Source organism: Monodelphis domestica, chromosome 3 (genome assembly GCF_027887165.1).
Source record: "Monodelphis domestica isolate mMonDom1 chromosome 3, mMonDom1.pri, whole genome shotgun sequence".
In the NCBI taxonomy this organism is placed as follows: Eukaryota; Metazoa; Chordata; class Mammalia; order Didelphimorphia; family Didelphidae; genus Monodelphis; species Monodelphis domestica.
In genome coordinates, this window is record NC_077229.1 from 39,845,951 (window position 1) to 39,872,409 (window position 26,459).

At 36.5% G+C, this 26,459-nt stretch overlaps 1 protein-coding gene across 1 annotated transcript in view; it reads right to left on the reverse strand.

Moving 5' to 3' along the window:
- Nucleotides 1-208: 208 nt before the first annotated feature.
- Nucleotides 209-26,459, reverse strand: part of LOC130458049 (heterogeneous nuclear ribonucleoprotein H-like) — a 40,920-nt gene continuing 14,669 nt past the window's right edge. Inside the window, exon 2 of the mRNA XM_056820942.1 lies at nt 209-719. Coding sequence (XP_056676920.1) covers nt 224-719 — 496 coding nt within the window. The 3' untranslated portion in view covers nt 209-223. The remainder of the gene's footprint in view (nt 720-26,459) is intronic.

Sequence of the window (26,459 nt, forward strand, 5' to 3'; positions counted from 1 at the left end):
GAAATTCCTGTTCTATGCTTAAGCATAGGTCAAAGTCCTTTCCATTGTTCAGCAAAAGGTTTCTGTCCTAAAGTAATCTTAAGAAGGGAGGAGGGGGAAACTCTCATGCCAATGGGGTTCACATTCCAATAGCCAAGACCCACTATCAATAGGAAATTTTTCAAGTATGAAATTTCCCAATGGTGAAATTTCCAACATTTATAAGTCTAAGAAATTTTGAGGTTTACAATAACCCCCCACTCAGCTGCTGGCTAGCTGGACCACCGTAACTGGACTGGTTTGACAAGCCCATGCCTCCCATCATTTGGCTACCATAAGCACCACTGCTTGCTCCTGCTGTAGAATTCAAGAAGAGTTTTACATATCTGTGCTGCATATTTGCTTTGTCTTTTGACATAGCTGCCACAGCATCTTCATGAGTAGCAAATTCAACATCTACTTCTCCAGTCACTCTGCCATCAGGTCCAATTTCAATGTGTTCTCGAACAGGGTTGAACGGTGAGAAAAAATTGTAAATATCATTTTCAGTAACTCTGTAAGGTAATCCTCTCATGTGCACACAATGGTCTGTTGTTCTCTGGAAAGTAGACCCACCATCTCCATATCTATGATCAGACATTCCTGAAAAACAGTAATTGAGGTCTCTTCCAAATCTATCAGACCCAAAGCCGTATCCATCTTTATATTCATTGTAGTCATCATAGCTTCCATAGCTTCCCCTTATGATAATTAATTATATGTTTCCTTCCACCTTATATTTACTGTATTTTTTTTCCTTTTCTTTCCTTTCAATATCTTCCCCCTAGTAAGTGGTTTACTTTTGAGCACCATCTCCCCAAATCCATCTTTCCTTCTAGTAGTAACTCTCTCTTCTCTTATGTTCATCTTTTGTTACTTCCCAACAGGGTTCAATAGATTTCTCTATAATACTGAGTGTGTATGTCATTGCCATTTGAGCCAAATGGGAAGAGAGTAAGGTTTAGGCATTTCTAATCTCTGCCAACTCCATCTTCTACTGCATTGTAATAGTTTTATAGTGCCTCTTTATTGAGATAATTCACCATACTCACCTATGTCTCACTTTCTTCTTCTCCCAGAGCAGTTCTCTTTTTCACCCTTTAATATTTTTGTGGCATAACATTCTATTTTAGTTCACTTCATCCACATTTTTTATGTATATTCCTTCTACTTACTCTAATATTGAAAAAGTTCCTAAGAATTAGAAGTATTATCTTCCATTGTAAGAAATCGAGCAGTTCAACCTTATTGAATCTCATGATTTTTTGTTAAACTCTTTAAGCTTCTCTTGAGTCTACTCTTTGAATGCCCTATTTTCAATGCAATTCATGTCTTTTCATTATAAATATTTGAAAGTTCTCAATTTCATTAAATATCCTTTCCCCCCCCCCAAAGGATTGTTTTAATTTTTGGTGAATAGATAATTCTTGGTTGCAATCATATCTCCTTAGCCTTTCAGAATAGCGTTTTCCAGGTCATAGTCTTCAAGGTAGAAGCAGCTAAATGTTGCGTTATCCTGAGAATTACTCCATGATATTTGAATTGTTTCCTTCTGATTGCTTGTATTATTTTTTCCCTTGATCTAGAAGCTCTAGATTTTGGCTAAAACATACCAGGGATTTTTCATTTGGAGGTCTCTTTCTGCAGATAACCAGTATATTTGTTCAATTCCTATTTTGTCCTCTTATCTTAGGATATCAAGACAGTTTTCCTTGATAATAACTTGAACTATGATGTCTAGCTTTGTTTTTTTGATTATGGCTTTCAGATAGTTCATTAATTCTTAAGTTATTTTTTCTTAATTTAATTTCTAGGTAAGTTGTGCTTTCAATGAAAAAAATCATAATTTCTTCAATTTTTTTCATTCTTTGATTTTTAAAAACATTTTATTTGGTCATTTTCAAACATTATTCATTAGAAACAAAAATCATTTTCTTTTCCTCCCCCTCCCCACCATCCCTCCCATAGGTGACACATGATTCCTCTGGGTATCACATGTGTCCTTGATCTGAACTCATTTCCATGTTGCTGGTATTTGCATTAGGGTGTTCATTTGGAGTCTCTACTCAATCATATACCCTCCACTCCTGTAGTCAAGCACTTGCCTTTCCTTGGTGTTTTTATTCCCAGCGTTTATCCTCTGCTTGTGGGTAGTGTTTTTTCTCCTAGTTCCCTGCAGATTGTTCAGGGATATTGCATTGACACTAATGGAAAAGTCCATTACGTTAGATTGTACCACAGTGTATCAGTCTCTGTGTACAATGTTCTCCTGGCTCTGATCCTTTTACTCTGCATCACTTTCTGGTGGTTGTTCCAGTTTCCATGGAATTCCTCCACTTTATTATTCCTTTGAGCACAATAGTGTTCCATCACCAACATATACCACAATTTGTTCAGCCATTCCCCAATTGGAGGGCATCCCCTCGTTTTCCAATTTTTTGCCACCACAAAGAGTACAGCTATGAATATTCTTGTACAATTATTTTTCCTTATGATCTCTTTGGGGTACAAACCCAGCAGTGCTATGGCTGGATCAAAGGGCAGGCACTCATTTATTGCCCTATGGACATAGTTCCAAATTGCCCTCCAGAATGGTTGGATCAGTTCACAACTCCACCAGCAATGAATTAATGTCGGGACTTTGCCACATCCCCTCCAGCATTCATTACTTTCCTTTGCTGTCATGTTAGCCAATCTTCTAGGTGTGAGATGATAACTCAGAGTTGTTTTGATTTGCATCTCTCTGATTATAAAAGATTTAGAACACTTTTTCATGTGCTTATTAATAGTTTTTATTTCTTTAACTGAAAACTGCCTATTCATGTCCCTAGCCCATTTATCAATTAGAGAATGGCTTGATTTTTTGTACAATTGATTTAGCTCTTTGAAAATGTGAGTAACTAGACCTTTGTCAGAGGTTTTTGTTATGAAGTTTGTCTCCCAATCTGTTGTTTCCCTTCTAATTTTGGATGCATTAGTTTTGTTTGTACAGAAACTTTTTAATTTGATGTAGTCAAAATTATTTATTTTACATTTTGTGACTCTTTCTAAGTCTTGCTTGGTTTTAAAACCTTTCCCTTCCCAAAGGTCTGACGTATACTATTCTGTCTTCACCTGATTTACTTATAGTTTCCTTTTTTATGTTCAAGTCATTCACCCATTCTGAGTTTATCTTGGAGTAGGGTGTGAGGTGTTGATCCAAAGCTAATCTCTCCCACACTATCTTCCAATTTTCCTAGAAGTTTTTATCAAATAGTTGATTTTTACCCCCAAATCTGGGGTCTTTGTCATAGACTGTCTTGCTGAGATAATTTACCCCAAGTCTATTCCACTGATCCTCCTTCCTGTCTCTTATCCAGTACCAAATTGTTTTGATGACCACTGCTTTATAATAGAGTTTGAGTTCTGGGACTGCAAGGCCACCTTACTTTGATTTTTTTTTCATTATTTCCCTGAATATCCTTGATCTTTTATTCTTCCAGATGAACTTTATGTTCTTTTTTTTTATTTCTAATTCAGTAAAAACATTTTTTGGAAGTTCAGTGGGTATGGCACTAAATAGATAGATAAATTTGGGTAGGAAGGCCATTTTTTTAATATTAGCTTGTTCTACCCATGAGCAGTTAATGGTTGTCCAATTGCTCAAGTCTAGTTTTAGTTGTGTGGAGAGTGTTTTGTAGTTGTGTTCATATATTTCCTGTGTTTGTCTCGGCAGATAGATTCCTAAATAGTTTATATTGTCTAAGGTGATTTTAGAATGGGATTTCTTTTTGTAATTCTTGCTGCTGAAATGTGTTGGAGATATATAGAAATGCTGATGATTTATGTGGGTTTATTTTATATCCTGCAACTTTGCTAAAGTTGTTGATTATTTCCACGAGCTTTTTTGTTGATTCTCTGGGATTCTTTAAGTAGACCATCATATCATCTGTAAAGAGTGACAGCTTGGTCTCCTCATTGCCTATTTTAATACCTTCAATTTCTTTTTCTTCTATAATTGCTACTGCTAGTGTTTCTAGTACAATGTTAAATAGAGATGATAATGGGCATCCTTATTTCATTCCTGATCTTATTGGGAATGCATATAGTTTATTGCCATTGCAGATGATGTTTGCTGATGATTTTATATATACTGTTTATTATTTTTAGGAACGACCCTTCTATTCCTATGCTTTCTAGTGTTTTGAATAGGAATGAGTGTTGTATTTCATCAAAGGATTTTTCTGCATCTATTGAGATAATCATATGATTTTTGTTGGTTTGCTTGTTGATATGGTCAATTATGTGGATGGTTTTCCTAATATTGAACCAGCCCTGCATCCCTGGTATAAATCCTACTTGATCATAGTGAATGACCCTCCTGATCATGTGCTGGAATCTTTTTGCTAGTATCCTGTTTAATATTTTTGCATCTATGTTCATTAGGGAGGTTGGTCTGTGGTTTTCTTTCTTCATTTTTGACTTGCCTGACTTTGGAATCAGTACCACATTTGTGTCATAAAAGGAATTTGGTAGAATTATCTCTTTGCTTATTATGTCAAATAGTTTGTATAGTATTGGGATTAGCTGTTCTCTGAATGTTTGATAGAATTCACTTGTGAATCCATCTGACCCTGGGTATTTTTTCTTAGTGAGTTCTTTGATGGCCTGTTGGATTTCTTTTTCTAATATGGGATTATTTAAGAATTCTATTTCTTCTTCTGTTAATCTAGGCAATTTATATTTTTGTAAATATTGGTCCACATTGCCTAGATTGGCATATTTATTGCCATATAATTAGACAAAGAAGTTTTTAATGATTGCTTTAATTTCCTCTTCATTAGAGGTAAGGTGCCCCTTGTAAGATCATTGTCTTCCAGTTGCTTAATTCTGGTTTTTAAGGACTGGTTTGCTTTTCAGTTTGGTCTGCCCTGCTTTTTGAGGCTTCTAGCTGTTTCTCCAATTGGGAGTTCTTGTCTATCAGACTGTTGACCTCTCTGAATTTTTCCCCATTTTTCTTGCCAGAAGGTTTCCATCTTTTCAATAAGCTCCAATTTGAGTTCTTCCAGAGCTTGTGGACAGTTTCCATTTTGGGGGAAGGTTTTGATTTTCTTTGACTTTCATCCTCTTTTTCCTCTGTAGCCTGAGTTTTCCCTCTTAAAAGTTTTCAATAGTCACGTTATTTCCTGTTTTTCATGGAGCGTTGGTCTTGGGCACAATGAGCCATCCCTTTGGTGGTTTTACCTTTCCTTTTTAGTCAGAAATCTGATTAATATGGGCAGGTGTTTTGTGGAGTTATATAGCAGGGCTTTTGCCTCAGGCAGGTTCTGGCGTCTCCGCAGCCACTGCAATTTGGAAGCACGCCTGTGGTCTGTGCTCTCCCATGCCATGGGTGTCCTGTGAAACTTCTCTGAGGGGTAGATCCCTGGCAGTCCTTGTCAGTTCCAAAGGACTCTGGTGTGCCCCTCCTCACTACAACAAGGAGTGAAGCTTTTGCCTAATGCAGGCTCTGAAGTCTCCGCAGTGTCTGCAGTTTGCAAGAGCACCCATGGTCTGTGCTCTCCAGTGTTCAGTGATCTTCAGTGTAGCCTATCTCAGGGGTAGTTCCCTGACAGTCCTAGTTAGATCCCAAGGACCCTGGTGAGCACCCCACTCACTACAGTGACCTCCCTCACTCACTTACTATCTCTGGGGAGGGCTCTGGTCCCGACTCTGGTTTTGTAGGTGAGGTGGGGGAGGGTAGTTCAGATCACGTTTGGGTGAGAGCTTTTTCTCCTTATGTTGTGGAAATGCTCACACCCCGTGTACCTTCATCGCTGTGCCCTACTGTAGAGTCCCTCCATTCTTCCGAAGATGTTTTTTATGTTCTTTTGAGGTAGTCTATTTCGCTGGGTGCTGGGGAGAGAAAATGATTATTGTCTAGATTGCATCCATGTTTACTGGGAAGCCCATTCCTTTGATTGTTTATTGATGTCTTATGGAGTCATTAGTTTCCATTTGCCCAATTCTATTTTTTAAGGAATTACTTTCTTCAGTGATTTTTTGTACTTTCTTTTCCATTTGAATAGTCCTACTTTTTAAAAAGTTGTAGGGTGAATGTTTGTACATTTTCCCCATTTTTATGCTTCCTTTATGAAGCTGTTGCATGTTATTTAATTATTTTCTAGTATTGCCCTCATTCCTTTCCCCAATTTTTCTTTTAACTTTTCTTCTTTTTTAAAGTTCTGTTTTAATCCTTTTAGAAGTTCTTTCTGGGTCAGACTCCACTTTATATTTTTTCTTTGAGGCTTCAGTTGTAACTGTTTTGACATTATTCTCTTCTAGGGTTTATTCCACGATCTTTCCTGTTACCATAATAACTTTCTATCATTAGGTTCCATTTCTTTGCTAATTTTTTCCCATTTTTTCATACAGATTTTATTATATATTAAAATTGCCTCTCTTTTTAGGTTGGAGAAGTCATTGTCCCAAGCTTATTCTTAGGAAGCTCAGAAATTTGCTTCTAGTTTGTAGAATTCTCAAGGTCTAGCTGCTGGCTTGCAAAGTGGAGGGAAATTTCTGCTTACTTGCACAATGTGAGGTCCTCATTATTTGGTTGTACAGTTTAGATTCTCACTGATGACTTGTACCAGTTAAGGGTCCTGTCGGCTTATTCAGTGGGGGATGGGGGGGCTCCACTGTTGGTTTATACAGTGAAGGACCTCACGGCTTGCTTGTCACTGTCTGGATAGGGCCTCACTGCTAGCTTGCTCTTGGATCTAAGCCTTGCCCTTTCCCTACAGGGGGCTGCTTTCCTTGGCTCAGGCTGTTTTCTCAGGACTGAGCTTACCTACCACACCAGGGAGACAAACCTTCTGCTGCTGATTCCCCTAATTCTTCTGGGCTGGAAAACTGCCTCACTGCTCAAAAGTTTGGTAAGGAGCTTTGCTTTAATGAGATTTTGTGAGAAATTTGGGAGAGCTCAGGCAAGTTCCTTCCTTTCTCTACCATCTTGGCACTGGAATTAGTAGAATTCATTTGACCCTGGGAATTCATTGGTGGTTTGTTCAGTTTCTTTTTCTGAGATAGGGTTGTTCAAGTATATTCAGCATTATTGGTATATAATTGGGCAAAATAATTCCTAATAATTGTTTTAATTTCATCTTCATTTGTTTTTACCATTTTCATTTCTAATATTGGTAATTTAGTTTTCTTCTGTCTTTTTAAAAATCAAATTGACCAAATTGCTTAGTTTCATGCTCAATTCATTATTTTGCTCTTTTTCTATTTTATTAATATAAGCACTTACAGATTCAATTTTTCCCCAACTATTGCTTTGGTGGCATTCCATAAATATTGGTATGTTATCTCCTTGTTTTCATTTTTAAAAGGAAATCGTTAGTATATTCTCTGACCCACTCACTTTTTAGAAAAAAAAAGTTATTTATTTTCTGATTAATTGTAAGTTTTATTTTCTATAGTCTTTTTTGAATGGAATTTTATAGCATTATGATCTGAAAATATGTATTTATATTTCTGCTTTTATGCATTTGGTTGTAAGGTTTTATTCCCTATTACATGGTCAATTTTTATAAAGGCGTAAAGTGCTGCTGAGAAAAAAGATATATTCTTTTTTATTCCCATTCAGTTTTCTTCAGAAGTTTATCATATCAAAGTTTTCTAAAATCCTACTCATCAACTTTACTTATTTCTTGTTTATTTTGGTTGTATTTATCTAGTTCTGAGAGGAGAAAATAGAGATTCCTCTATCCCTCACTAGTATTGTTTTACTTTCTATTTCCTTCTATAACACATATAATTTCTCCTGTAGGAATTTGGATACTCTTCCATCAGGTTCATATCTTTTTAATATTGATATTATTTCATTGTCCATGGCATTTTTTATAAAGGTGTAATTTAATTCCTAAATTCTTTTAATTAGTTCATTATTTTACTCACTATCTCTTTCTATCCTTTTGTTTCACAAAACTGTGTAGTTTGTTGTATTAGATATAAGTGTGTTAATAGCTGTGTAAGACCAAGGCCATAAGATCTCAGGAATCTTGATACCTGGATGATTTTTAGAATATCCAAACATAAATAACAATCCTATACATTCAATACTTTTACATTATTATTTTGACTATGCTGATATGTGCTTAATAAAGTCCTCAGATGCAGCAAATCCCTTTAAATTATAATATGCCTTTCCAATGGGCATTGGAGTGATGGGGAGTCCATCTGTAACATAGCAGACTTGTCAAATCTAGGTTACAAAGGGCAATTGTGATCCATGATGAAGAAATAGAGGAAGCATCCAGGAGGAAGATGTCTGCTGGAAAATGTGGAGCAAGAAAATTGCTCAGATAGTATTTAGTTCAATATTTCTTCAGAAACAGGATTAAAAAGAGAATGGGGTGTTAAAATAGCAAACCAATCCCTTATAAAATCAATAATAAATATAAGTGACATACAGCATTGTTAAGCATCTTACATTTCTTTTAAACATTTTATTTATTTCACAAGCACTTTAAAATGAATATTTCCTTCCTGTTATGTTCTCTAAATTTTTTTTAAACTTGAAAAATGAAGTACTTAAAATGTAGCTGTTTATTGTTGCAATACAAATTCCTGCATTATTCATTCTGAAATGTATGCTTCTTTCTTCATTTTATATTGACTTTATACATATTTCTTTATCAAGATGTTTCATCTTCATTTTTTTGGACTCCAGATCTAATCATCTTAATGATTAGATTTCAAAGCCTTTAAAAGGTTTTCTCCATAACACAAATATTATATACTTTTTTTTCTCCTAATTCTAACTTCTCTCTGTATTGGTTTCCTCTGAATCTGAACATTTCAACATTTCTTATTGCACCATAATATTCCTTTACTCCTCCATAACATAATTTGTTTAGTCACCCTCTAATAAGAGGACAATTCTTAATTTCCCAAAGTTTTGCTGCCAACAAAGAAAGTGATTATCAGTATTTACCAGATAAGTATTATATGCTCTTTCTAAAACCTCTTTCTTTGATTTCTTTGTTGTAAAGATCTAATAGTAGCATAGCTAGAGGATGGAAAGATAGCTGAACATCATGGAGAGTTGGGAGTCTTTGCAAAGGATATCAACAATCTATATGTGGAAATAGCAGAACAAATCGGACCCAGGAAGATTTGTCTTCTAACCTCTTGAGTGACCCTAAGCAAGTCACTTAAGTTCTGGGCTTCAGTTCCTCACCTGAAAATGATAATGAAGAGTGATGTGGACTTTATAGTCTCTAAAGACTCTCCAATCTCTAAATCTATAATTCTAATATGCAGATAACTTGCTTAGGCTGGTCATAACTTCTTTTCCAAACAAGCATCTTTAACAAGGCTGGTACTCAGAGAGATAAGCAAACCTGGGATGCAGAAGAGTCACTAATATTGACCTAGAAACAAATAACATTAGCCTGACCTGTGTTACTATATGGAATGGAAAATTATAGCAATAGGAACATGAGCATAATTAGGGGAATGTGCTATGATAAGCTCCCTGCAGAGATGCTTTCCATCCATTGCTGGTTCCTGTCTGGACTCTGCTATTGTACAGTCTCTCAATCAAAATTGCTCTGGCCTTTGTGATAACCTGGGATAGTGGTTGGCACTTGTAGAACAGAATAAAAGAAAATATTTCCATAGAAGTCATATTGTGAATAAATCTTCCCTCTAATCCAGAAGATTCTATTTATCCTGGATGGGAATGTTTGGAGAGAGAGGGCAAAGTTTCCTTATTAACTGCAAAGATTGTGACAGGGATGGAAATACTGAGGAGATATTGGACACTTCTTGGGGAATCACAAGGAAAGGAAAAAGTCAGTTCCTCACAATTATCTGGTGAGGTAAGAAGGACTGGTTGAGGAATATAATGGAAAATAGTGAAAAGGCCTCCTAGTTCATCTGAGACTAGTCTCTATTTACTCCCACTTTCTCTTCCATCATAATTTGCAACCAAAATTAGAATGAACTGACCTTTCATCTTTTTTTTTAATATTCTGAGTCAGAAACAGGGAAGCAGGAATAACCCAGTGTCATATCATGTCATCAGCTCTCATGTTCAATAATTTCTTGTTAATTAAAAATATTCTATAGAAAACTTAGAGTTTTAGACCTATAATTTCCAAAATGCCATTCTCCTTCCTGTGGAGTCATTCCTCATAAGACAGAGAGAGGGACAGATCTAAGTCCTCTCATGAATCTCTCTAGATTCATAATATTCAAGTTTCCTGCATACATAAAACATTTTAATACATCCATGTATCACAATTCATTTAGTCATTTTCCAATCAATGAGTGTTTGTTTTTATTTCAATTCCTCCATACTAAAAGAAAAAAAAAGAAATGTCCAAATGTTCTTTCTACCATCATCTTCTGTTTGGTATTTGACTGGAAAGAGGATCTGTGGGACAAAATAAATGAACATTGTACTGACTTTCTTATTATAGTTTTTTATTGATTTTCAGAAAAGTGAGAGAGTGATCAATAGTGTCAAATAATGAAACAAGCCAGACAATTTGAGTATGAGATTGAAAAAAGAAAAAAAATTATAAATCCAACCAGAGATTATCAGAATGATTTGACTATGTAAATTAAAAACAGGAATTTGAAAGGAATTGGAATAGACTGTTAATCCTAAATTCTTAAAGAAACCAAATCAGAAGTTTTGTTTTGTTTTTTTCCTGAAAATGAGACACTCTCTGTAAACCTGAATTTTCTATCTTGTTTAAGGTGAAGTATTCATTTGGTAGTTAATTGGAATTATAAAATAAAACATCATAAATAAAAAAGGCCAAAATAATTTAGTAAAACAAGAATTACTGACATTTAAATCCTAGATCTCATTTAGAAAAGAGGCAAGAAGTTTTCAATGGCCTCAAAATTATAAATGAATTTAAAGAATTTCTTGTTTCCTCCCCTGACATTTGCAGTAAATTCCGAGGTTTTTTCTCACCAATTTTTTTAAACCCTTACCTTCTCTCTTGGAGACAATATTGGCTCCAAGGCAGAAGAGTGGTAACAGTTAGGCAATGGGGGTCAAGTGACTTGCCCAAGGTCACACAGCTAGAAAGTGCCTGAGGTCAGATTTGAACCTAAAACCTGGCTCTCAATACACTGATCACCCAGCTTCCCCTTTCTCACCAATTTTGATACTGTTGTGGATGTAATAATGTAGCAGTATTTATGTAGCAAACTTTGAAACAAGGTGATCACATTTAGAGCAATTACATTTAAAAATAAATTCAACCAATTAGAGAATGCCAGGTTTGATTTATGGATAAAATTATTTTCTATTCAATATGATTAAAATACATTAACCTGAAATGATGTCACTTAAAGGAAGTTTTATTATTTTTAATTTTAAAAACTAATATTGTATTATGTTATTAGTAAGCTCATGATTTGTTTTATTATTTTGGGAACCATTGTACAAGAAATAGAGTTAAGCTGAACAATGAAAGCTGGAGTGTACTATGTTTGTATTAGTAGAGAATAAGTTCTGAACGTTTTGAAATTAGGAATTGGAGTTATCACATAAATATTTTTGTTGCTCTGCTTTAAAAATGTGTTGTGCATTGCACTGGGTATATTTTGCTTGAAAAACAATAATGATGAATGATTTGGGGGGAGTTGTTCAAAGGATCTCAAACATTCTTACCATATGTAGAGATCTTAGGGAATGTGCCATATTTTCTTTAGTCATATAAGTTTAAAAGTCTGATTATCATCCTTATAATAATAACATTTATATAGTTCTTGCTATGTGCCTGGTACAAAGTGAAGCATTCGTTAACTATTGTTTCCGTTTATTTTCATAGCAGCCCTATGAGGCTGGTGATATTTTGATCTCTATTTTAAGAAGAGTTAACTGACACAAACAGGCTAACTGACTACTGAGTCATACTACTGGGAAGTATCTGATGTTAAATTTTTCATTGAGTTTTTCCTGATAAGTTTCTTATCAGTTCTGTGAAAGGAGCTATAAGCATGTATATGAGAAATGAAAGTCTTGTCTAGTGACTGTTACAGCAGAATATGCATATACTAAAAAAGAAATGCTGCACAGCTTAATTTTGGAAAAGCATGGAAACACCTGCCCGAAATTTTGAAGAGTGAAATAAGAAGAGCCAAAAATAAAAGAGAGCTTTTGGATAAATGCTTTTGGGAGAATTGCATGCATTTAATAATTACTGAAAAAAATATTAATTGTTATTTATAAACTCTTGTTCTGACCAAAAAGTGATTGTGCCTTATTTTGAAATGTTCCACTAAAGCAGTGGCACTCACTTTGTTAGTTGGAAATATAACTGGATTTTCTCTGTCTTGAATGTAGGTATTACCATTTACATTTGATTAGCACTCCATCATTCAAGGAAAATGGCTTGAATTGCTCAATGAACTTTTGAGAGGTAAAAATTTTACAGTTGCATATAGGACCCAGGAAGCCTGAGAGACTGACCTTTTGAAATTAATGGTAAGTGTTCTTAGATCAATTTCCCCATGCTGCTATTTTATTTTTCCATTCTTTATACATTTTATTTTCTCAATTTCCCAATGAAATAAGAATTTTTTACACACATTTTCCAAAGTTATAATATCCAAGTTTTATCTTCCTTCTTCCCTTCTTTCGTCATTCCCTGAGATGTTAGGCAATTTGGTATGGGTTATATATGTATGATCTTGCAAAATATATTTCTGTGTTGGTCATGTGAGAGAAGACTCAAACAAAAGCAAAACCCTTCATATAAAAGTAAAAGCATATACAAATAAAGTAAAAAATATTATGCTTTGATCTGCTTTCAGACTCCATCAGTTCTTTCTCTGGAAATGAATACTATTCTTTATCGTAAGATATTCAGAATTGACTTGGATCATTGTATGTCTTAGAATAAGCTAAGGGTTTTATAGTTGATCATCATACAATGTTGCTATTAGTAGTTTCAGTGTTCTCATTTCTGCTCACTTCACAATGCTTCACTTTATGTAGATCTTTCTAGGTTTCCTGAAATCATCCTGCTCATCATTTCTTAGAGCACAATAGTATTTTTTACCACTTACCTTCTATCTTAGAATCAATACTATGTATTGGTTCAAAGGCAGAAGAGTGGTAAAGGCTAGTCAATGGGGGTCAAGTGACTTGACCAGGGTCACACAGCTGGAAGTGTCTGAGGCCAGATCTGAATAAAGGACCTCCCATCTTTAGGCCTGCCTCTCAATCCACTGAGTCACCATGCTTTCCCCACACAATAGTATTCCATCACATTCATATACCAAAATTTGATTAGCTATATCTTAATTGATAGGCATGTTCTCAATTTCCAAATCTTTGTCTCCACAAAAACAGCTACTATAATCATTTTGTACAGGTATTTTCTTTTCCCTTTTTTGATGTCTTCAAGTTACAGACCAAGTAATAATACTGGGTCAAAGGATATTCATAGTTTTGTAGCCCTTTGTGCATAGTTTTATATTGTCCTCCAGAATATACGGATCAATTTACAACTCCACCAACAATGTATTAGTCTTCTATTTTTGTCACATTCCCTTCAGCATTTATGATTCTTTGGATTTCTCCTGAAAACGTGAGAATTCTGGCATGGGATTAATACCAAAGGGTGCCCTTGTTCCAATTGACAGGATAGTAATCCTTCTTTGATGGGGGATAGAATAGCATGCTTTTCAGCCAGATCTTTCCCTTTATCTGCTGATAGATCTTGCTTTTCCTTTCTTTAAGACTCCCAGTAACCCTTAGCTCAGGGACAAACACTCAGCTGGCAGATCAGGTGGCATCAAGCAGAGATTAATCAGTCCAGGTTTCTAGGGAATGGAGATCCTTCCTGTGCTGATGATAGACTTTTCTTGTCAATAGGATGGTCTGGCACTTGAAGGAAGGGACTGGGATTTCCCTGGCATAGGGAACTTTGGGTTAGGAAACTTTCCCCTACCATTGCAGACATAACAATGTCTTAGAGTGTGTATATCACTGAAAAGTGAGGAGACTGACTGGTCAAGGTTATACTACTGACAGGTAAGATTTGAATCTAGATCCTGGTTCCAACCAAACAGGAGCTGGTTACTAAATACTTTTTGGAACTTACATTAGTATTCTAAATTTTAAAGAAATACAAAGCAACTATTTAGTTTATAATTGGGTTAGTCATAGTGTAGGAGACAGCAGACCAGCTTCAAAGACAAAGATCTGGGTTCAAATTCTTGTTTTTTAGCTCATATTAAACAAATGGTTATCAATGGTAATAAAAGGGGAAGTTATTTTGTGTCTCAGTACCTGTGGCAATTTAAAAAAACAAAGATAGATAGTTAACTCTATAAAGATAACCCAACAAAAGGCTTTCAAGAGGTAAAATAACAGGTACTAATCTTCCCCTTTCCTCCACTCTGCCATGTGCTAGGTATAATCAGTTAAACAAAAATGAAGTTCAATAAAATATATGGTACCTTATAAATAGTAGGTACCCAAACTCCTTTGAATTGACATAAACCCCTACTATTAATATTATCCATGCCTGCATAACTCCATTTTCTTTCTCAAGAGAACTGTGAAAATTTCAGCTTCTCAACAGACGCAGGGATAATTGTTCTTCTTCATCTTGGTATTCTACCAATTTTAATATACACCAACACACAGGATTATTCAGTTGTTTCCAATTATGCCTAACTCTCCATGACCCAATTTGGGGTTTTCTCAACAAAGATACCCATGTGCTTTACCATTTCTCCAGTTCATTTAACGCATGTGAAGCAGAGGAAAACAGAGTTTATTGGCATGCACAAGGTCACACAGCTAGTAAGGGACTTTTGCCAGATTTTGAACTCATGAGGCATCTTCTTGATTCCGAGTCCAATGCTCTATCCACTATACTATCTAGCTACCTATCTGATAAGATATATAACTGCTTATAGTTCATAGAGTTCATTCTTTCTGGAGAATCAGCATCCCTATGAGGCTTATCCTAATATGTCCCATTATCATTTTACAGAAGACAAAACTGAGATACTGAGGTTACATAACTTGCTCCAATCATGCAGCTAGCAAGTGTCTAAGATGGTATTTGTACTTGGGGTCTGTCTCTGATCCAATCTCATTTTTTTCAGCTGAGATAATTATTCTGAGTCCACACTGTAAAGTTCACAGCAAAGACATGACCAAAAGGCAATTCAGTCAGCAAGTAAATTTGTAGTAGAAATCCCTTCCACAACCTTCTATCAACTCAGTCCAATGGTCCTACTCACTAGCAAGAAAACCAGGTGCTGTGGACACACACACACTCTCTGCCTCAACAAGTTGCCTTTATAAAAGTTTAGAATATTTTCCCATTTTTACATGATTCATGATTTCCCTTCTTCCCCCCACTCTTTCTTCCCCTGACCTCAAACCTGACAAGCCATCCCAATTGGTTATACTTGTATTGTTGTTCAAAAATCTATTTCCATGTTATTCATATTTGCAGTAGATCCATCCTTTAACATCAAAACCCTAATGATATCTCTATCGAACTACATGATCAATAATATATTTTTCTTCTACATTTCTGTTTCCACAGTTCTTTCTCTGGATGTGGATAGTGTTCTTTCTCCTACAATCCTCTGGATTGTCCTGGATCATTGCATTGCTCCTAGTAGAAAAGTCAGTTACATTTGATTGTGCCACAGTGTATCAGTCTCTGTGTATAATGTTCTTCTGGTTCTGCTCCTTTTGTTCTGCATCAATTCCTAGAAATCATTCCAGTTAACATGGAATTCCTCTAGTTCATTATTCCTTGTAGCACAATAATATTCCATCACCATCAGATACCACATTTGTTCAGCCATTCCCCAATTAATTGACACCATTCATTTTCCAAATTTACCACAACAAAGAGTGAAGCTATAAATATTTTTGTACAAGTCTTTTTCCTTATTATCTCTTTGGAGGTACAAACCTAGCAGTGCTATGATTCAATCAAAGGGTAAGTAGTCTTTTAAAGCCCTTTGGGCATAGTTCCAAATTACTCTCCAGAATGGTTGGATCAATTCACAACTCCACCAGCAGAGTATTAGTGTCTCAATTTTGCCACATCCCTTCCAACATTTATCACTTTCCTTTGCTGACATATACCACAGAGTTGTTTTAATTTGTATTTTTTTAATCAGGAGGGATTTAGAACACTTTTTCATGTGCTTATCAATAGTTTTGATTTCATTCTGTGAAAACTATTCATGTCCTCTGCCCATTTATCAATTCGCAAATGGCTTGATTTTTGTACATTTGACTTAGTTCTTTATATATTTAGGAAATTAAACCTTTTTCAGAGGACTTTGTTATAAAAAATGTTCTCCCAATTTGTTGCTTTCCTTCTAATTTTGTTTGCATTGGTTTTGGTTGACCAAAATCATTTAAATTTGATATACATTTTCTAATGTTCTCTCCCTCTTGTGTAATAATTAAAATAGTTGGTTGTCATAAACTGTGATGATTAAAATAGTGGAAGACTTAAAGTGTGGTAGATATAAGAGTGGATGAGTAAATTTGTGACCACAGAAAATATGTTTTCACTACAGTGTTTTGTTTAGAATCAAATATAAGGTGGTCGTCAGGGAAATATTCCCAATTAAGAATATAGCCAAGTCAACTGGGTTTTATAGAGAATTTAATTAATAATACAATGAGGAATTAAAGAAAAAGAGAAAGAGAGAAAAAGGAAATGAGAAAGGGATAAGCCAGTCCTGGCCAGTCCTGGCCAACTCAGGCCTAAGTCCTAAGAGAAAAGATCAGTCAGTCCTTAATCACTCACCACAAGATCTGTCCAAGCAAGGATTCTAGTGACACCAGGCCAGCTCCATCTCAGCTGACTTCACCAGCTCAATCCTCAATCTGAATGTCCCCGAGAGAGTCTCGAGAGAGACCCTTCAAGGCAGCCTTTTCCCAGCTGACTGTTCTTAGAGAGAGCTTTTCATCTCCTTTTAAAGGGCATTTTCTCCTATGTCACCTCCCCTAAGTTCTTCCATCTACCAATCACAGTAGACATTTTCCAAAAGACAGCCCATTCTGAATTCATACCTGAGTAAACTAAACTTTTGAGTAATTTACACCAGGAAAGCTCTGAGTAAGTTTCCACCTCTTTGCTCCTTGTAAGTTCACAAGTTGCCTGACCTTTATAGGTACTTAGCACCCCTTTGTATTAGTTCTAAAAATAGGCATGGCTTAAGTATGGGTTTAAGTACTTTTCATTGTTCAGCAAGGAGTTTTTCCCCCTAAAACAGGCTTAAGTATGGGTGGAGTAGAGGTCTTCACATTTTTGATCAAGTACCTTCACTGCCCAAATGGGGAATGGTCTTAACCCAGCCTTATGAAGTAGGGTCTGGGAAATTTTTAAGGTTCACACTTGCTTGGTCTGAAGATCCTTCCTTTCCCACAGAGCTGACAGGTATACTACTATATGTTCACCCAATTTATTTATGATTTTATTCCTTATATTTAATTCATTTACCCATTTTGAATTTCTTTGGTATAGGGTATAATATGTTGATCTAAACATAATTTTTTTTCCATACTGTTTTCCAATTTTTCCAGGAATTTTTGTCACATAGTAAGTTCTTGTCCCAAAAGCTGAGATTTTTGAGTTTATCAAACACTAGCTTACTGAGGTCATTTACCCCTAGTCTATTCCATTGATCCATCCTTCTTAGCCATTAACATATTGTTTTGATGACCACTGCTTTATAGTACATTTTAAGATCTGGTACTCAAATATATATTTTGCAAATATTCATTCTGTCTACATACTCTGAATACTGCTCTGATATCAGTAAAATTACTCCATCCTTTCAGATTATTCAGTTTTTTTGGTCTGAACTGAGAGTGAAAACATTTATTCCTCTTTCCATGACTCTCTTAGTATTGGTCAGTAGAGAACTGTCACTTACTACAATCCCCAGAGATGAAAAGGAAAGTCAACCTCTTCCCTCTACATCATTTCCTTTAGGGCAGAATGAAAAGGTCTACCCTAAAAAGAAGGCAACCTTGGGAGACTGGCCTGGAGATGTTGCTCTTTTGTCTGGATCTGGGTCTCCGTGTGAAGGAAAATTTCTCTTCTAGGGTCTCACACTTGACCTCATCTCCTGCCAACCATTTGACTTAGAAGCCAGGACTGTGTGAGGGAAATCATTACATAAATTTGGTAACATGTTGCATGAGTTTGTCACCTACATCATCTAGCACAGGTCATGGGAGTGTGACCTGTGAACTTGATCCAGATATTACTCTGAATTTGACATGGAAGTGAGAGAAAGGAAAAAGGGAAGAATGAGGAAGTGTGCTCTCTCTCTGCTTCTGTCTTAGGTGACAAACCAAGAAAGTTGCTGCTGGAGGTCAGGCTTAGAGCACCCATGTGTGAGCTAGATTGAACTATTTTACTCCTATCTTTCTACCTGTTTCTCATCTTTTAAATATCCAAGGGATTCTAATAAACAATAGTAATTCAATGCCAGGCTCATAGTTATAATGCTTATATTCTATAAGAATCTCTGACTGCAAATTTTGGCTAGAGCAAATGGTATCAAGAACTTAAAAATGAGTGGAGTCAATATGGTGGTGTAGAGGCAGCAAAAGTTAAGACCTCTGAAAAACCCTTCCTCACCAATTGAAAAAAAAATGCTTCTAGGGGACTGAAAACCAAATATAACAACAGGACAGAGCTAAGGAAACCTCCTTCTGGACTCAACTTAAAAGGTATGCCCCATACCCCCCAAAAAAAGCCTGAATTCTAGGACACTCAGGTTTAAGGGGAAGGAAGAAGGAAGGTCCCAGGACCACTCCCCCACCTACAGTACTGAGCCTCCAACAGTGGCTGGAATTTCTGGACTGGTGTGGACACTAGCCTGGAGGGAGTACCTTGAGGGAACAGTTGTGTCATGCGAAGGGATTTGAACCCAGGAAGTGCAGAGGCAGCTGGAAGAGAAGCACAGAGGAGGTAGCCTAGTCACAGCAGCTGAGGCTCCATATTGCCTCACCCCCTCAAAGGTTTTGACCTCAGGGCACATCGAACTCTGTCTGCAAAATCAACTCCACCCTGGCTTAATCTTATCAAGCCTTCAGAGGGCAGAGAAGCTCAAGCTCCAACACCTCCCCACCCCAGACTGTTATGAGAGCCTTTCTGACTAACCTCAAGGGTGAAGGCTTCAACTAAGACAGAACACCTTAATAACCAGGTGGGAAGCCCAACTCCTTTTCACCTTCTGCTGACAGCTGGCAAAGATCTGACATCAGGACTCAACATGACCAATCAGGTGAGCAGAGAAGAATCCCCTTTAGGATAGAAAAGCTCAAACCCACAGATCCAGCACATAATGAGAGAAGCAAGACTACAGACAACTACAGTGGGAAAAGAAGGGACAAATATGAGCAAACAACAGAAAAAGAAAAAAAGAATTACAATTGATAGCTTCTATCCAAGCAATGAACAAGGAGCAAATAAAACAGAGGAAGATCAAGTAACACCAAGCAAAAACACAGAAATTCCAGCAATTTGGACACAGGCTTTGGAATAACTCAAAATATAATTAAAAAAAACAATTAAGAGAGGATGAAGACAACTGGGGAAAGAACTTAAAAAGCAAGATAATTCATCTGGAAACAGAGGGGCTTGAAATAAAATGAGAAAAGAGTGTCTTGAAAGCCAAAATTAACCACCTTAAAAATGAGATAAAGGAAATGAAAGATGACCTCTAAAGAAAATAAGACCAGAAGGAGAAGGATGATCAAAAGGCAGGGATGAAATTCAGTCTATTAAACCTAGAATACAACAACTAGAAGTAAACAACTTCACAATGCATCTGGAAAGTATAAGACAAAATCAAAAGAATGAAAAATTTGAGGAAAATATTAAACACGCCATCCACAAAACAGAAGATATAGAAAACAGGTCTTTGAGAGACAATTTAAGAATCATTGGTCTACTGGAAGATCATGACAAAAGAAAAAGCCTGGACATCATTCTACAGGAAATTATGCAAGAAAACTGGCCCGGCATTCTAAAGCAAGAAGAAAAAGTAGAGATTAAAAGAATCCACTGATATCCTTCTGTACTTAATCCCCAACTGACAACACTCAGGAATATTATAGCCTAATTCAAGAACTACCAGACCAAATAAAAAATATTACAAGCTGGTAAGAAGAAGTCATTCAGATACCAAGGAACTACAGATAGGATAACACAGGATCTGGCTGCATCTGCCCTGAAGGACCAAAAGGCATGAAATATGATATTCTAGAAAGCAAGGGAACTAGGTCTACAACCAAGAATCAACTACCCAGCAAAACTGAATATGTTCTTACAGGGGGAAGTATGGTCATTCGAAAAAATAGAAGACTTCCAAGCATTCTTAAAGAAAAGACCAGACCAAACACAGAATTCAAGAGATTCACCAAAAGGTAATTAGGAAGGGGGGGGATTTTCTTAAGGGGACCCAATAAGTTAAAATGATATGTATCCCTACAAGAAAAGAGGATATTGGTAACTCATAAAAATTGTTATTATCTCACCTGGGTAGCTAGAAGAATTATACTTAGAGGGAACGACAAACTGTATAGGATAAAATGTCAAGACCAGGATATGTATCTCTCTCTCTCTCTCTCTCTCTCTCTCTATATATATATATATATATATATATATATATAAAGAAACACATGGAGGGAATGAGGGAGAATACCAATACACTGCAAGGGTAAAGAGGTAGGAGATAGGAAATACTCAATTCTTACTTGAATTGAAATTGACTCAAAGAGGGAAGAACAATCAAATACATTGGGGCAGAGAATTTATTTGTGCCTTATAGAGAAGTAGAAGGGTAACAAATGGACTAGTGGGGAGGGAAGCAATACAAGGGAGGGCGAAGGAGGGGTTAGAAAGGGAAGTAAAATAAGGGTAGAATTAGGGGGACTTATTTTAAAAAACACTAATATAGAAGGAAATAGTGAAAGAAGGAAGGGCAGAACAAGGAGTGGAAATCAAAATGTTGGGAAATGTGACCGCAAAAATGTGGGTTTCAAGACTGTGTATTGCCAAAATTGTAAAGAAAAAAAATTGAAAAATGAGGGTATGCCCTTTGATTGGGGAATGACTGAACATTTTGTGGCATATTTTGGTTATGGAATAGTATTGTGCTCAAAGAAATAATAAACTGGAGGAAGTCCATGTGAACTGGAACAACCTCCAAGAAGTGATGCAGAGTGAGAGGAACAGAACCAGGAGAACATTATACACAGAGACTGATACACTGTGGTACAATAGAAAGTAATGGACTTCTCTATTAATAGCAATGCAGTGATTCTGAACAACTTGGAGTGATTTACAAGACAGAATACTATCCACATTCAGAGGAAAAACTATAGGAGTAGAAACACAAAAGGAAAAACAACCGCTTGATTACATGGATCGAGGGGGATATGAATGGGGATGTATACTCTAAATGATCATCATAGTGCAAACATCAAAACCATGGAAATAGGTTCTGATCTGGGACACATGTAAAACCCAGTAGAATTGTGTGTTGGGTATGGGAAAGGATGGGGGATGGGGAGAGGGAAGAGAAAGAATATGATTCTCGTAACCAAGGAATAATGTTTAAATTAACCAAATATAATTTTAAAAAAATAATGTAAAAATGTCCTTGTGTTTTCTGATATAGTAAAACTATCTAACTGGAGTCCAGAATTATTGAAAAGTAACCCTTCAGGGGAATTATTTCATCATCTCTCCATAACATTGCTCATGTTACTCTTCCTTTAATACCTTGTGATCTGCCCATTTCCAACCAACATGGACACCCTGGATAACATCCAAACTTCCAGACCAGATTTTGTACAACTCCAGGTATATCTAATTAATGATCTGGCTTTTTCCCTGAAGCCCCTCCTTTATTTGAGATCCTAAATTGGAAGGGAAGCTTGGATTAGATGAAGCAAGACCATAGTGAATTCCTAGCTGATGTTAGGAAGCATGACTCTCATATTTCTGATGTTCCCTTAGTTTCCTAAAACTCATTGAGACATATACTCTGTGTTTTTAATTCCTTTTCCCATGTGATTCTCCTCACCCTCATCCCATAAGGTCCTTTTGGAAAACTGTGATTCCTAGTTATGTTGCATAATATATTTTTGTTGTTGGTGATGCTAGTGATGGGCCATGAGTTTGTGTGTGTGTGTGTTGTGTTCATATTCATGGCTCCATGGGATCATGAATATGAATCCATCAGATAGAAGCAATATATTTCAATCAGTGAACTCATATTTCCAAAATCATGAAAAAAGATTCTGGGACCTTTCCACCTCTATAACTAGAGGCATGAAATAAGTTTTTAAAAAAAAGATGAAAACTTGAGGCTATTCAGTTCACATTTGGAGCTTTGAAAGGGACATGAAGCACTAAATTCACAGCTCTCTGAGGTTCTGTGGTACTTCCCGGACAGACCCTGTTCTCATAGAGGAGATTCACTTGGCATCTGAGTGAACTGTCCAAATTAACTTTTCCTTCTTTTATCAGAATGAGCCAAAGTTCATTCTGGAAAATCAGAGGGATTCTATTTTATGTTGTTGGGCATTTGGTCATAATTTCTTTTATGAAATGTTCTTGTTATCTTTTATTTTATGCTCTTTGTCTAGATACACTTCAACTCCCTACAATATAAGTAATAAGTAAAAGAGGCTCCATTAAAAAGGAGAAATAGAAGGTATAGATGGGGAATCTAGAAACCCCGCAACTTATAGCCTAGTAAGATCTGATGAACTCCAAGTTTTAGGATTAACATATAAGTTGGTTCATCAGATCTTACTAGGCTGTAAGTTTGAGGGTTTCCATATTCCACATTAACACAGGAAACACTTAATGTTCCCTTTTAAATTAAAAAATAAATTAACAAAATATCCCCTCACCTCTTTTACGCCCATGTGAAAGAAGAAAAACATAAAAATAAATCTTTTAACAGATTTACTGTAGGAAATAATTCTTCTTTGAGTCTATTATCTCTCTATTAGGATGTAGGCAATCTAGGTCACAATTAATTCAAGTTCTTAAGTCTTTCAAACTGTCTTTAAGTGTTCTTGCTACTACATATATTTTTTCTTTGTTCTGTTATCTTCACTTTGAATCAGTTTATACAAGTCTTGGTGAATTCCTCTGAAATTTTTCCTTTCATCATTTCTAGAGTCTCAGGAGTAATAAGACATTTTTGAAGAGATTATGGAGGGGTGAAGGACTCAGTAGTCCCCTTCTCTTTGGGTACCATTTGGAGAGCCCAGACCCACTCACATTGACCATGTTATCTAGGAGTGAGAAGGGGTGACTTTAACCAAATTCTTCCATGGCAGTTGACCCAGATTTGTTGGGAAGAAATGGAGCACATGTAGGGAAACTGATCTAGGTATGTCACTATTTTCTGTTCTAGAAATATTGAGAGAATTTGAAATTAGATTAAGTTTTATCAAGAGGCTAGAACCTGTGAGTTTGTGTGCAGTGCCATTGTCCAATAAGACTCTTGGGATTGTTGGAGAGCACCCCTTCCACTCTTTTTTTTTAAACTTTACCTTCCATTTTAGAATCAATACTGTGTACAAATTCCAAGGCAAAAGAGAGGTAAGGACTAGGCAATGAGTGTTAAGTGATTTTCCTAGGGTCACACAGCTAGGAAGTAATTTAAGCCATATTTGAATCCAGGACCTCCTGTCTCTAGGCTTGGCTCTCAATCTACTGATACACCTTGCTGCCCTGACCTCCTCTCATCATGGTGGAGCTTTCTATTCATCTAGCTATTCTAGAAAGCAAGGCTACTACTAGGACTATTTCACAGAAAGATCAAAGAAAGAGTAAAAGAACCTATATGGACAAAAAATATTGATGGCAGCTTTTCTCATAGAAACAAAGAAGTGGAATCTAAGCGGGTGCCCAATGACTGGAGAATGGATGAACTAATTGTGGTATGAGAATAAAATAATGATATACAAAAGAAAGGGATGGTTTCAGTGAAACCTGGGAAATCATGGATGAACTGGAGTAGTATAAAGTAAGCAGAACTAACGAAAAAAAATAATAAATCATCAATATTGAAAAAAAATCTTCAAGAATTAAATCCTTATTATTTTTTAAATAATATTTTATTTGATCATTTCCAAGCATTATTCATTAGAGACAAAGATCATTTTCTTTTCCTCCCCCATCCCATAACCGACGCGTGATTCCCCTGAGTATCACATGTGTTCTAGATTTGAACCCATTTCGATTTTGTTGGTATTTGAATTAGAGTGTTCATTTAGAGTATCTCCTCAGACATGTCCCTTCAACCACTGTAGTCAAGCAGTTGCTTTTTCTCTGAGTTTTACTTCCACAGGATGTCTTCTGCTTGTGGATAGTGTTTTTCTCCTAGATCCCTGCAGATTGTTCAGGGACATTACATTGCCACTAATGGAGAAGTCCATTACATTCGGTTGTACCACAGTGTATCAGTCTCTGTGTACAATGTTTTCCTGGTTCTGCTCCTTTTGCTCTGCATCAATTCCTGGAGGATGTTACAGTCTCCATGGAATTCCTCCACTTTATTGTTCCTTTTTGCACAATAGTATTCCATCACCAACATATACCACAATTTGTTCACCCATTTCCCAATTGATGGGCATCCCCTCTTTTTCAATTTTTGGCCACCACAAAGAGCGCAGCTATGAATATTCTTGTACAAGTCTTTTTCCTTATTATCTCTTCTGGGTACAAACCCAGCAGTGCTATGGCTGGATAAAAGGGCAGACAGTCTTTTATCTCCCTTTAGGAATAGTTCCAAATTGCCCTCCAGAAGGGTTGGATCAATTCACAACTCCACCAGCAATGAATTAATGTCCCTACTTTGCCACATCCCCTCCAGCATTCACTGCTTTCCTCTGCTGTCATGTTGGCCAATCTGCTAGGTGTGAGGTGATACCTCAGAGTTGTTTTGATTTGCATCTCTCTGATTATAAGAGATGTAGAACACTTTTTTATGTGCTTATTAACAGTTTTTATTTCTTTGGCTGAGAACTGCCTGTTCATGTCCCTTGCCCATTTATCAATTGGAGAATGGCTTGATTTTTTGTACAATTAGTTTAGTTCTTTGTAAATTTGAGTATTTAAACCTTTGTCAGCGGTTTTTATGAAGATTGTCTCCCAATTTGTTGCTTCACTTCTAATTTTAGTTATATTGGTTTTGTTTTGTACAAAAGCTTTTTAATTTGATGTAGTCGAAATTATTTATTTTACATTTTGTGACTCTTTCTATGTCTTGCTTGGTTTTAAAGTCTTTCCCTTCCCGAATATAGCCTCCCGGCCTGCGAGAGGCTGCAAAGGGGGGAAAGAGAGGATAGAGATAGAGAAGAAGTTTTTAACCCGCGAAGGGCGTGAACGAGCCGACTATAGAGATGTGAATAACCGAGTCAGTAGACGAATATTATTTGTATAAGCCACAGCTAAGCTCCGACCACTGGGTGTGAATATTCAGGCTGAAACCACCCAATGATCCCAATTTAACACCGTACTGGTCAGAGGAATAAAGCTAGCTCAGATGGAAAGGAGACCAGAAACTACAGGAGGTAGATAATGCTAGGTAGCATTAGGAGAAAGAGAGGAAGTAAGGCAGGCCTGGCGCCAGGCCTTAGTGAGAAAGATAGAGAAGAGAGACAGGGGAGAAGACAGGGGAGAACTTGCCAAACCCGGGGATCCTGATCCAGTGGGCGGAGCTTAGTGGAGCGTGTTTATTTATAGCCTTGCCAGCTCAATACATATTGAACAGTTATATGATACCTCAATACATATGGATGAGTTATCTGGGGTACCCCTATTGGATAATACAACCTATGACAAGGTGAAGGTGGGGTTATACTCCTCAGGTGAGTGGGACAGAGGAAAGCAAGGTTTCGCGCCTAAACTTCAGCCATGCTGGCAATAAAGTTCATTGCCATGCACAGAATGGCCATGTGCTCACTCACATTCCTTGCTTCCCCATAATGTCTATGGGCTGGGCTGCTACACCAAAGGTCTGACATGTATAGTATTCTGTGTTTACCTAATTTACTTATAGTTTCCTTCTTTATGTTCAAGTCATTCACCCATTTTGAATTTATCATGGTGTAGGATGTGAGGTGTTGATCAATTCCTAATCTCTCCGCACTGTCTTCTAATTTTTCCAACAGTTTTTATCGAATAATGGATTTTTGTCCTCAAAGCTAGGATCTTTGGGTTTATCGTATACTGTCTTGCTGAGGTCACTTGCCCCAAGTCTATTCCACTGATCCTCCTTTCTGTCTCTTAGCCAGTACCAAATTGTTTTGATGACTGCTGCTTTGTAATATAGTTTGAGATCTGGAACTGCAAGGCCCTCTTCCTTTGTATTTTTTTTTTTAAATTTTCCCTGGATATCCTTGATCC